This window comes from Mastomys coucha, unplaced genomic scaffold (genome assembly GCF_008632895.1).
Source record: "Mastomys coucha isolate ucsf_1 unplaced genomic scaffold, UCSF_Mcou_1 pScaffold11, whole genome shotgun sequence".
In the NCBI taxonomy this organism is placed as follows: Eukaryota; Metazoa; Chordata; class Mammalia; order Rodentia; family Muridae; genus Mastomys; species Mastomys coucha.
Window position 1 is genome coordinate 32981881 of NW_022196893.1, and position 10883 is coordinate 32992763.

The following is a 10883-nucleotide window of genomic DNA, read 5'->3' on the forward strand; positions in this document are numbered from 1 at the left end:
ATGTGAAGGGTGGCTTTGAAGGTGTAAGCAGGGCTGGGAGTAGCTCAGCTCTCAGGAGTATCCTAGGGTAGAGCTGGGTTGAGAGTAACTCATCTCCCAGGAGTATCCTAGGGCAGTGTGTAGTTGGTGTGGGAAGGGAGAGTTTTGGAATATTCTGATCTTCCGCCCTGTAGAGATGGGCGATCCAGGGTTTTCAGAATCTGAGTAGCACTGACACTAGCGAGTGCAGGAATTACCACCTGCCCCCATCTTCATGCTGGAGCTCCGCCCACTTCCACAGCTCAGGAGCCCTTGGGGCTCACAGGGGATGTAGAGTTCACCGGTGCCCACGACGCTGCAGCCCCCACTGTTCCTCAGGACACCTGTGGTCCCAGTGCAGTATTCGGTTCTTAGCATGGGTGTGCCCACCACACAGGGCTCATAGAGAACGGCACCTTTGGAGCTGCTGACAGCTGTGAGGACAAAAAAGCGTGCTCAGTGCCCCACATGGACCATCCTCTACCCTGGGCCATCCCAGTCTCTGAACCTCCCAGTACTCCTACCTGCCTCTAAGGACCGATCTACCCTCTCCAATCGTACCCAATGCTTGAAATCACCCCATACATTCACACCCCTGCCCCCTGCCTGTCCCTGGAGCCTTGGTGAAGCTGGAACTGATGCCCGACTCTCCAATCATACCCAATGCACCCCATACATTCACACCCCCACCCCCTGCCTTTCCCTGGAGCCTTGGTGAAGCTGGAACTGATGCCTGACTCTCCAATCATACCCAATGCACCCCATACATTCACACCCCCGCCCCCTGCCTTTCCCTGGAGCCTTGATGAAGCTGGAACTGATGCCTGACTCTCCAATCGTACCCAATGCACCCCATACATTCACACCCCCAATGCACCCCATATATTCACACCCCAATGCACCCCATACATTCATACCTCCGCCCCCTGCCTTTTCCTGGAGCCTCGGTGAAGCTGGAACTGATGCCTGACTCCCCTCACAGACTTTCCTTGCCTTGAACCTCTCTCCTGACCCTGCTGCTAACTCTCCAGCAAGACATCCTTTGTTCAGGTGGTGACTTGGGTGGGCGGCCCTGCTGGATTTTCTCTACCCGCACAGGAAGTATGGCAGACAAGCTCTTCCATGGGGATATGAGAGGCTCCAGAGGGCTGGGTGGAATGTGATGGATTTCCACCTGGGAATTCTACCAAAACCCCAGACCCTGAGTCCAGGGTTCATGACTCAGTTACTTACAGATATTCACAGGCCCGATGCCTTCACACAACCTAGAGAAAGGAGGGAAAAGAGGTCAGGCTCTTGCCTCGATGGGAGCCCTGCTTTTTGCCCTCACTATGTTAAGGGGGGAGGGAGGGCAGACTCTGCTTTGCTTCCTAAGACTGTGGGATGCTAACGGCAGCTGCCCTAGGGATGCAGGATATAACAGCTGCCCTGGTGCCCATGTGTGCGCACCTGTGCTCCTCGCCCTCCAGCAGGCGCCTGTAGGTGGCGATCTCGATGTCTAGCCCCAACTTGGAGTTCATCACCTCCTGGTACTCCTTGAGCAGGCAGGCCATGTCCTGCTTGGCCTTCTGCAGGGCCTCCTCCAGTCCTGCCAGCTTGCACTTAGCATCAGCGAGGGCGGCCTCCCCCTGCTGCTCTGCCTGGGCAATGGCCCCCTCGAGTTTGCATCGCTGGGGAGAGGGCACAAGAAAGTGTTACTGGGACTAGAAACACAGAGAAACAGGGGTGGGGTTGTGGCTAATAAGTAGATGGTAGTGCCTGGCTAGTTCTCATAAGCCTAGGAGAATTGAGTAGGTCTAACTTTATAAGCAACTTAGTCATGTTGAAGGTCAGGATCACGGGGTGAGAGCCTGGGTTTGGTCCTCTGCCGCAGGGAACCTGACTTTGTGGGGCTGCTCATGTGGCTGGTAGGATCACGGGGTGAGGGCCTGGGTTTGGTCCTCTGCCGCAGGGAACCTGACTTTGTGGGGCTGCTCATGTGGCTGGTAGGCAGCTTGCTTCCTGTGGACAAGGTGGGTCTCTTCCTCATTGACAAGGTTTGTCCTGCTCTGCATGTCTCAGCAGGACAGTGGACCTCTGGTGGGTTCTCCCGGCCACTCTGGGACCTCACCTGGCCTTTGACTGTCTCGATGTCCTGCTGCAGCCGCTGGATTAGCTTGTTCATTTCCAGGATCTCATTCTTGCGGTTGCGTAGGTTGTCACAATGGTTCCCAGCTGTCAACCTCAGCTCCTCATACTGCCAGGACAGAAAGATGAGACCCTGGGCCTTCACCTTGACATCTCTTGGCCCCTTCCTCACTGTCCCCAGCCTCTTGTACATTGACTTCCTAGCTTAGGTGCTCCATAACTGTGCTCTGTGACTGTACTTATCCCACATCCTGTTTCTTCCTAGCTTAGGTGCTCCATGACTGCTCCATGACCATACTTATCCCACATCCTGTTTCTTCCTAACTTAGGTGCTCCGTGACTGTGCTCCATGATCATACTTATCCCACATCCTGTTTCTTCTTAGCTTAGGTGCTCCATGACTGTGCTCCATGACCATACTTAGCCCACAACCCGTTCCTTTTCCTGTTCTCATCGATGCCAAGAGCCTCATGTGGCTGCTCCTTATTCCTATGGCATGCAGCCCCAGTTTCTGATCCCTACACTCCCAGACTCCTCCTTTTGCCTCTGGTCCCTTCTCTGCCCCAGAGCCTGAGCTCTCCTGAAGGCTATTTCCATTCTCCATGTCCTGTGGACTTTAGAAGGATAGTATGTTCAACCTGGGGTTGGATAGTTTAAACCAGAAAAGCATAATGTCTTTGAAGCTTTGGCTGAGCTCAAAGCAACAGGCAAGCAAGTAAACAAACAAACAAACAATCAGAAATCAGATTCAAAGTAGAAAAAAAAAGTTAAGTTAGCCACTCTTCTCCTGTTCTCTGCTTATGGGCATCATGTGTCCTTTGAGAGAGCAGGTCAAATGTCAGTGTCTCTATTTGTCCAGATTCCATGTTCTGCCCCTCCTGATACCTGTGGAAACTGTAGTTGGAAACTGCTGAGGGATCCCATGGAATTGGGTGTGGCTGGACCAGTGTCTTTCCTGATGGGACCATAAGATAGACTCCTTCTGACAGAGACATATCTACCGTCACCATCTCCTGCTTTCCTCTTTAAAGCTACACTTCACAGAACGTCTGTGGGTCACCCTCTCTCCTCCTCTTCATGGCAATGCTGTGTGTCATCACATGACACCCCCTCCCAGAGCTGGTACCCTGTTATGTTTAATGCCTGCCCTTGGCTCCATCTCCAAGAAGGAAAATGGCAGGAAGACAGGCTTGCTGCCTATTCCTGTCCCTGCTGCTTCTGCAGCTCCATGTTTTGCGCTCAGCACGTGAGAGATGCTCAACAAATAGTTGCTGAACGTGGGAGCCAGGGGGTGAGCACAGGTAGAGTGCATTACATAGACAAACCATTGAGGCTGAGATGACATGACTTGTTAGATCCAGCTGCCCCAGGGCTCCCCTTGCCCTCCCAGCAAGCCCCTAATTACTAAGTCTGGAGCACCCTTAATCACTGTTTCTGCTCCAGCACCAGTAACACCCAAGCCATCGGCCTCCACCTACACTGTGAAGCTCAGAACCCCCTATGCCACCAACACCAATTATACTGATTGCATGCTGCTTAGAGGGCCACTCTAGTGAGTCTATGGATAAATAGAACAGGGGACCTGGCACCCTGGTGACTGGGCTGGCTTGTCTGTGGGGTCCTTCTGCACTGCAGAGACCTGACCTGGCAGAAGCAATAGAGCTGGGATTTCTGTGGGTTCCTTGGCGCTGTGGAGTGGCCCAGACATGTTAGGTCCTTAGCTATTCTTGGGTCAGAGAGCACAGGAACCCTGCCTTCTGCTTCTCCCCGCTCCCTGCCTTTGCCCCCTCCTCTGCTCTGATGTTTCTCTCTGCTCCCCAGCCTTACCCGGCATTGGTACCAGGCCTCTGCTTCTGCTTTGCTGCGGCTGGCAATGTCATCATACTGGGCCTTGATCTCGGCTATGATGCCATCCACGTCCAGTTCCCTGCTATTGTCCATCTTCACAATGACTGAAGTCTCCGAGATCTGAGATTGCAGCAGGCTGATCTCCTGAGGAGGTCACACAGGAGGAATGAGCACTGAGCAGCCATGAGAGGAGCCCACTCAGATGTCCTACTACTTCCTGTCCCTGCTCAGCCTGCTCCTTGCCTTGTCTTTGTGACCCAGAACTTCTCTAAGGGAGACCTGACAACCATCTGTCTGGATGATGTTGGGGAGTCTCACTCCATGAGTGCATGAAATGTCCTTCTGGCTCTTGCCTCGGCTCTCCTGTCCACCCATGTTCCTCTGGAATTTGCCTGACAGATCACCCAGAAGACCTTGTGGCCATGAATACCTCCTCGAACAGGGCTTTCAGGAACTCAATCTCATGTTCTAGAGCCTCCAAGTTGGTTTCCAGGTCAGCCTTCACCAGGAAGGCCGTGTCCACGTCCTGTAACACAGTGACAGACTGTGACCCAGATCAGGGATATGCAGAGCCATGCCCAACACTAGCCAAGTACTGCCTGGGCAATCGATGGTGGGGATGGCTGTGGGGTCAGGGCTCTTCCCTGAGCCCAGATGGAAGCAAAGGGAGATTGGGTTGAAAAGGGGGAAAGACTGGGACAGAGCCCCATGGGGAGGAGTGGAAGGAGAGGAGCTTGAGGCTCCCCACAGCTCCTGTGCAGAGGAGCCTGGAACTGCATAGCTCCTAGCTAAGGAATTGGGTGATTGTTTCTATTCCTGGGGTTAAATCAGTGATTTTTTTATTTCTCACTTGGCATTACCTGTTGCTTGGGCAGGTAGATTCACAGCCATTCCCTAGCTCTGATCCCATGTAAAGTGGCAGAAGGATGTGGGGAGATTAGGGCCAATCCCTGTTTCTAGGCAGGGTAGAGCTGAATGGGGTGTCAGGGATTCTTTTCCAGGGTCAACATCAGAGACCAAGGGAGAGGAACTTATTTGTGGAAGTGGTCTTGGGACGTGGATGGAAATGCCCATAAGGTTGGTATTTGGATTCTTTGATTCATTATGCACCACCTCACCTTCTTCAAGGTGACAAACTCATTCTCAGCACAGGGACGCAGGGACAGTTCCTCTTCATACCTGTGGGGAGGGGAACATCACTTTGGTTAAGGTGTAGAGTTCGGAAGAGTCTCCTCATGGGGCAGGTGCACTAGCTGTGCCTGTGGGCCCATGCTCCAGCCTTCTCTCCATACCCCTGGTTCTTTCTCTCTGGGGAGAGACACTTGTCACCAGAACACCTCGGTTACTTTTCAGCCTGCCCCTTCTCACCTGCTTCTGTGATGGTTCATGGCCTAGGATCCTCAATACAGCCTCACTCTCTGCTGCTGAGGAAGCCCTGTCATCTAACCATTTTCTTTGGAAATGGGAAAAAAGGTCGTGCTCCTAGCAGGTCATTTTTCCCAAGCTGTTCTGAGGTGGCTGTAGTCCCAGGGAGATTCCCAGGTGACCCTGTGCCTCTTCCTTGCCTGCAGGGTATGTCTGGCCCCCCACCTGAAGACCAGTGGCAGAGGTAGCAATTACCTACTTACCAGGGCACAGAAACATCCCAGGTGCACCCCTCCCACTTCCTGGGGGCTCTCTGGCCCACACACTGTACCCAAGGCAGAGGGAATGAGAGTCAGGGTTCAGCCTGGCTACAGAGACTGTTTGATGAGGAGAGTCAGCCCATGGAAACAGCCTGTGCTCCTGGTGCCCGCCTCTCTTTGGTCCAGCAAAGCTCTGCCTAGCTTTGACAAGGAGATCTGGAGCTACTGTCTAAGTTCAAATCCCCACTTTGTCACACACTAGACATAATCAAACTGGGTAGGTGATGGCTTTGCAGGCCTCGTTACTCACAGAGGTATCCCCAGGCCTGCCTCAGAAGGCTCTTATGAGTTCCTTGACAGCTGTGATGTCCTCTGACAGTGCACTGGCTGGGACAAGTGTTGTGCAAGAGTTTCCCCTTGTGGTTGATGTTCCAGAAGGACCTCATATTTAAAACCCAAAGATCACAGTTTGAACTGCGAACCAGTCCAAACTTGCCTTGCTATGTACTTCTGAAGGAAGGCATGGCCCCTCTGAGCCTGGCCTCTGCTCACTCCCACAACCTGCCTGTCAGTCAACTGCTCCCACTTCCTCCCTCCATTTTTTCAAGTCTACTGTGGCTCTCAATTAATAGATAAAAAGTTAAAAGAAATTTTGAGACAACGTCTTACTCTGTGACCCTTAAACTCACTATGTAGCTCAGGCTAGCCCAGAACTCATGCTCTTCCTGTCTCAGCCTCTTGGGTACTTGTATTATAAGATGTACCACTATACCAGGCTTCAGGTATCTACTAGAAGGAGGAGTCTACTGGAAGAGAAATTATCTATCAAGGTCATGGTCCAAACATGTCCCCTATCCTTGCCCCTTGTCTCTTCTCTCTTCTGTGGTTCTTCTTGGCACCTATTCACATGTATAAAGGGTTTTTTGTGCTGTGGAGTAGGAGTGGGACACTACATCCTAGCACAGTGCCTGCCATGATGAAGGCCAATGGTTGATACTTAACAGTCATGTCTCCAGCGTGGCTCCACTCTACTGACACGTTCCTTGTCCTGTCTTCTTGTACTGTTTCTCCTCAATGGAAACATGTGTCTCCTATCCCACACCCTATGCATTCCCATGAGCAGACACCCCCAGAATCCTCCAGGTGACGAGTTCTCTGGGCCTCCTACAATCTGGGGATCTATGCTTCATTAACACTGAGTGGCAGGCTCAGGACCCATTCTCTGGAGAGTGGATGAAAGGGAATGGACAACAGAAACCCATGGTCCCTCTAGGGGACAACAGGGAAGCCAGAAGTCAGGAGACAGGATGGGAGCTGTGATATCTGGATGGGGATGAGGGACTCCTGAGAGGAGGCTTGTCAAATGGAGGGAAGAGGAGCTACAGAATCCTGGAGGAAATAACTTTGGGGATGGTCAAGGGACTAGGGTGTAGTTCTTGATGTGTAAAGGTTTGGCAAAATGGAATCTCAACTAGGAGTGTAGCTGGAACAGAGACTTGGGGCTCTATGGGTGGCAGGTGAGAGAATTTTTTTCAGCAAGGTCTTTCCAAGACCCCATTCAAGCAGGGTGGAAGGGAGTGAGGTGGGGCAAAGACACATTTCATGGCTTCCACTGTGGGTGATAATATGGATGCTCTGCACTACTTAATTGTTTTGCCGTCGTCGAGTTCCCTGCTTTCCTGACGAGGAGACTGGGGTCTGAGTTGTTTCTGCAGCTTTCCTGCTCTAGTCCCTCTGCAGGGTGAAGGTAGAGGCCACTTACTTTTTCTTATAGCCCTCCAGTGCATCCTGGAGGCTGCAGAGCTCAGCCTCCAGTCTGCCATGGTCCCCGGACACACAGTCCAGCTGTCGCCGCAGGGCACAGATGTAGCCCTCGAAGAGTGGCTCCATGTTGCTCTGGCAACTTCTCTGCTGCTGCATAAAGTTCCACTTGGTCTCCAGCAGCTTGTTTTTCTGCTCCAGGAACCGAACCTGCCCCGAGAATGGGTGTCACCATGTAGAAAGGACCCAGAGACCATCACCAGATCTCAGCAGAAACTAACCCCAGAGGGATATATCTTTGTGTATTCTTGGTCTTAGGGACCTTAAAGGACTTTCATCTTCCCTCTCAGTGGTCCATGGCAGAAAGACTGCTGTCCCAAATGCTTGGGGCAATCCACATGCAGCTCTCTGGCTGGCCACTTGGAAGCCCCATGACCTGGACCATGCCTCCTTCCCTTGTGAGCCTCTCCTTGCCATAAGCACACCCACATATGAATGCCCGGGTCCAAGGGCACAGGTCAGGTCAGGTCAGGTCAAGGGTTGTGCCCTAGCTCTGCTGACTCTTCCTGTCTCTGTTGCTCCTCTTTCTGTGGCAGCATCTGAAGGAAGTGGACTCCCAGTGATATAGGCAAGCTGTGGTCCACCTCTTGCATTCTTGTGGGTTGGACTCATGATTGGAAGCAGCTGCATGAGTTGATCTGGTCACCTGTGCGCCACACAGGGCACAGTCTGGATCTTTGCTATGGGGTTCCCACAGAGGGCCTCTTAAGAGAGCTGCAGAAGGGATTTTCCTCTAACTGATCAACAGCTATACCAGCAGCCTTATAGAAGAAGCTCATGGCTGAGGCTCCCCTCGTGGGATGTTTATAGCCAGAACATAACAGATTTTAAAAGCAAAATAGTGTTGATGGACCGGGTCCTTTCATGTGTGTGTGTGTGTGTGTATGTGTGTATATACATGTGCCATGGCACACATGTGGAAGTCAGAGGACAACTTGGGGGAGCCAGTTCTCCCCTTCCAGCACGTGGCCTCTGGGGATCTAGCTCAGGTTGTCAGGCTTGACAGGAACTGACTTTACCCTTTGATCCATGTTGCTAGCCTGTGTTTTGGGGCCTGGGGGTTTGATACTGGGTCTTATGTATTTCAGGCTGCCTTACACTTACTATGTAGCTTGGGATGGCCTTGAACTCTGATCCTTTTGCTTTTACTTCCCACGTGTTACAGGCCTATATAACCATGGCTTGGCATCATGGGCACATTTGTATAGATCACCTCCTTTCAGTATCCCACGGTATCATCTGTCCATCCCCAAACCAGACAGCAAAGTCCCCAAGGCTGAGCTGTGAGCAGCTTCCATAGAGATTCAGGGTAAGAGGCGTGGGCTCTACCAGGACTCAGGGCTTCTGACTTCTGGCTCAGGGCTGTTTGCCCCAATCCTTGGAGTTTCCAAAACAACAGCCTAGTGCTTGGCATAGATTCTGAGTCTCTAGGGTGTGGGAGAAACCCAGGGGAATTAGAGATGACAGGCCAGCTCACTGCTACTTAAAGGTAGCATGTCACTCTGCTTGTAGCTTCCCAAAGCTTTGGTTTGGGGGCTGCCAAGTGCAAGACTTGGATAACAACCACCTTGTGTTTTGAACTCTGCTCCCTTTTGCCTCACCCCAGTCTTAAACAGATGGAAAATCTGGGGCTCATGGTATTTATGTTCTCTGCCTTCAGGCCTAAGAGTCTTATAACAGCCCATGTGAGGCAGTTTTATTCCTCACGCAGAAGGTCCTTAGCTTCTGAGCCTTGGCCGTCCCTTTCATATAACTTTGGAAGTCTCTCTGATGGTCTGCTCTCTGATAACCTTGATGATTTGTCAGATGACATGATGAGAAAGGTCATGTTCTTAAAAGATGAAGAGTGTGGAAAGGCTTGGGTTGGGCGTGGCTATGTGCACCCATAATCCAAGTACTGGGACAGAGGCTGGAGGAGTGCTGCAAGTTTCAAGCTAGTCTGGACTGAGAAGCAGGAATTTTCAAATGGTCAGAGAATGCTCAAGAGGCCCATGGACAAATGCCTTTTCCTGTGCCCCAGACAGAACACATATGGGATGCTCTCTGAGGCAGCTCTCCCCCACCTCACCCTCACTGCCCCTACCTTGTTGATGAAGGATGCGAATCGGTTATTCAGACACTTGATCTGCTCCTTCTCATCTCTCTTCACCCTTTGCACCGTCGGGTCAATCTCCAGCTCCAGGGGGACTAGCAGACTCTCATTGATAGTGACAGGGGTGATGCAGGTGGGAGATCCGCAGGTGGCTCCTGCTCGGTACCCGAAGCCTGGCATGCCGCATCTGGAGGCCACACGGGGCTTCCCAAAGCCCACGTTGCATAGGCTTCGAGAGCCAAGGCAACCCAGGGCTCGGAGGCCCCCGCCAGCCCCGGACCGACAGGACCCCTTGCTCACTTCATAGTGGGTGACCATCCGGGGCGTGATGGCCGAGCATGAGCTGAAACTCCGGTTGCCACATCTGGAGCTCAACTGGAAATTTCTGCAAGACATGGCTTGGGAGGCAGAGGTGGATCCCTGGAGAGGAAGGAGAATGGGGACGGGACTGACCGAATCGTGGCTCAGCTTTTCCCCTTTTATTTGGTGGGGGCTGGGGAACTGGACTGGTTCAAACCCCTAATCACTACTAAATCAGGTTTATGAGCTTGGGGTATTGGCAGCTGCTAGGTATAGGGTGCAAATTAGGGTAGCAAAGAGCAAGAAGGAGCCAGTGGTCAATGCTGGGAGGGGGGTTGTCCTATAAAAGTCCATTTGTCCTCCTTCCTTGTTTATGGAAATGATGAAAGGGGCCAACCATGCACTTACGGATGTTGTATCCAGTGGCTTAGCCTCCAGGGAGAAGAGAGTGGGACTTTGGGTTGCTCATCGAAGGGGACTTCCCTGAGATGGAGGCAGGGCAGAGCCTTTTAAAGACTTTGTTTACAAGAGGGTTTTATCAGCATCTTCCTATAGATACTTCACTACCTCATGGGCTTAGATATACCCATGGAGGAAGAAGCTCCCCATGGTTTACCACATCTTGTCCCTGCATTGGAAGTCCCCATGCTCCTGCACAGCTGGGTCATAGGGTCCTCCAGGCACAGATGCTGGATCCACAGCACTCAACAAGACAGTACCCTACTTGGGAAGGGAGACAGAGCATGAGGAGAAGGGAGGGGAGGGGAAAAGAAGTGAGGAGAGGAGAGGAGAGGACAGGAGAGGACAGGAGGGGAGGGGAAAAGAAGTGAGGAGAAGAGAGGAGAGGAGAGGAGAAGAGAGGAGAGGAGAGGAGAGGAGAGAAAACCCTCTCCTACACTCTGTGCCCCTGCCAAGCATGACAATGTGAAGTCTGCCCTTTCATCAGCCCCCCAACCCCCTGCTCCAGTCTGGGGTGGGGGTGCTTGTGGAGGAGATTATTGTCCTTGGGAATGTTCCAGATGGATCCAAGCTTTTTTTTTTTTTTTTTTTTT

The 10883-nt window shown here is 52.2% G+C and overlaps 1 protein-coding gene across 1 annotated transcript; it reads right to left on the reverse strand.

Moving 5' to 3' along the window:
- Nucleotides 1-216: 216 nt before the first annotated feature.
- Krt82 (keratin 82) lies at nt 217-9927 on the reverse strand. The gene is made up of 9 exons (XM_031356438.1): nt 9523-9927; nt 7381-7589; nt 5112-5172; nt 4424-4519; nt 3973-4137; nt 2129-2254; nt 1468-1688; nt 1252-1283; nt 217-452 (listed from the first exon to the last, which is right to left on the reverse strand). The coding sequence occupies exons 1-9, from the start codon at nt 9925-9927 to the stop codon at nt 217-219; spliced, it is 1551 nt and encodes a 516-aa protein (XP_031212298.1).
- Nucleotides 9928-10883: the final 956 nt, after the last annotated feature.

Bases quoted from the DNA above. Each gene is read 5' to 3' on its own strand.
- Krt82 (XM_031356438.1), bottom strand. From the start codon at position 9,927: ATGTCTTGCAGAAATTTCCAGTTGAGCTCCAGATGTGGCAACCGGAGT. The intron at 4,520-5,111 runs GTGAGGTGGTGC...ACTGTGTTACAG, and splicing joins AGTTTGTCACCTTGAAGAAG to GACGTGGACACGGCCTTCCT. The intron at 1,284-1,467 runs GTGCGCACACAT...TCCTTTCTCTAG, and splicing joins CTGGAGGGCGAGGAGCACAG to GTTGTGTGAAGGCATCGGGC.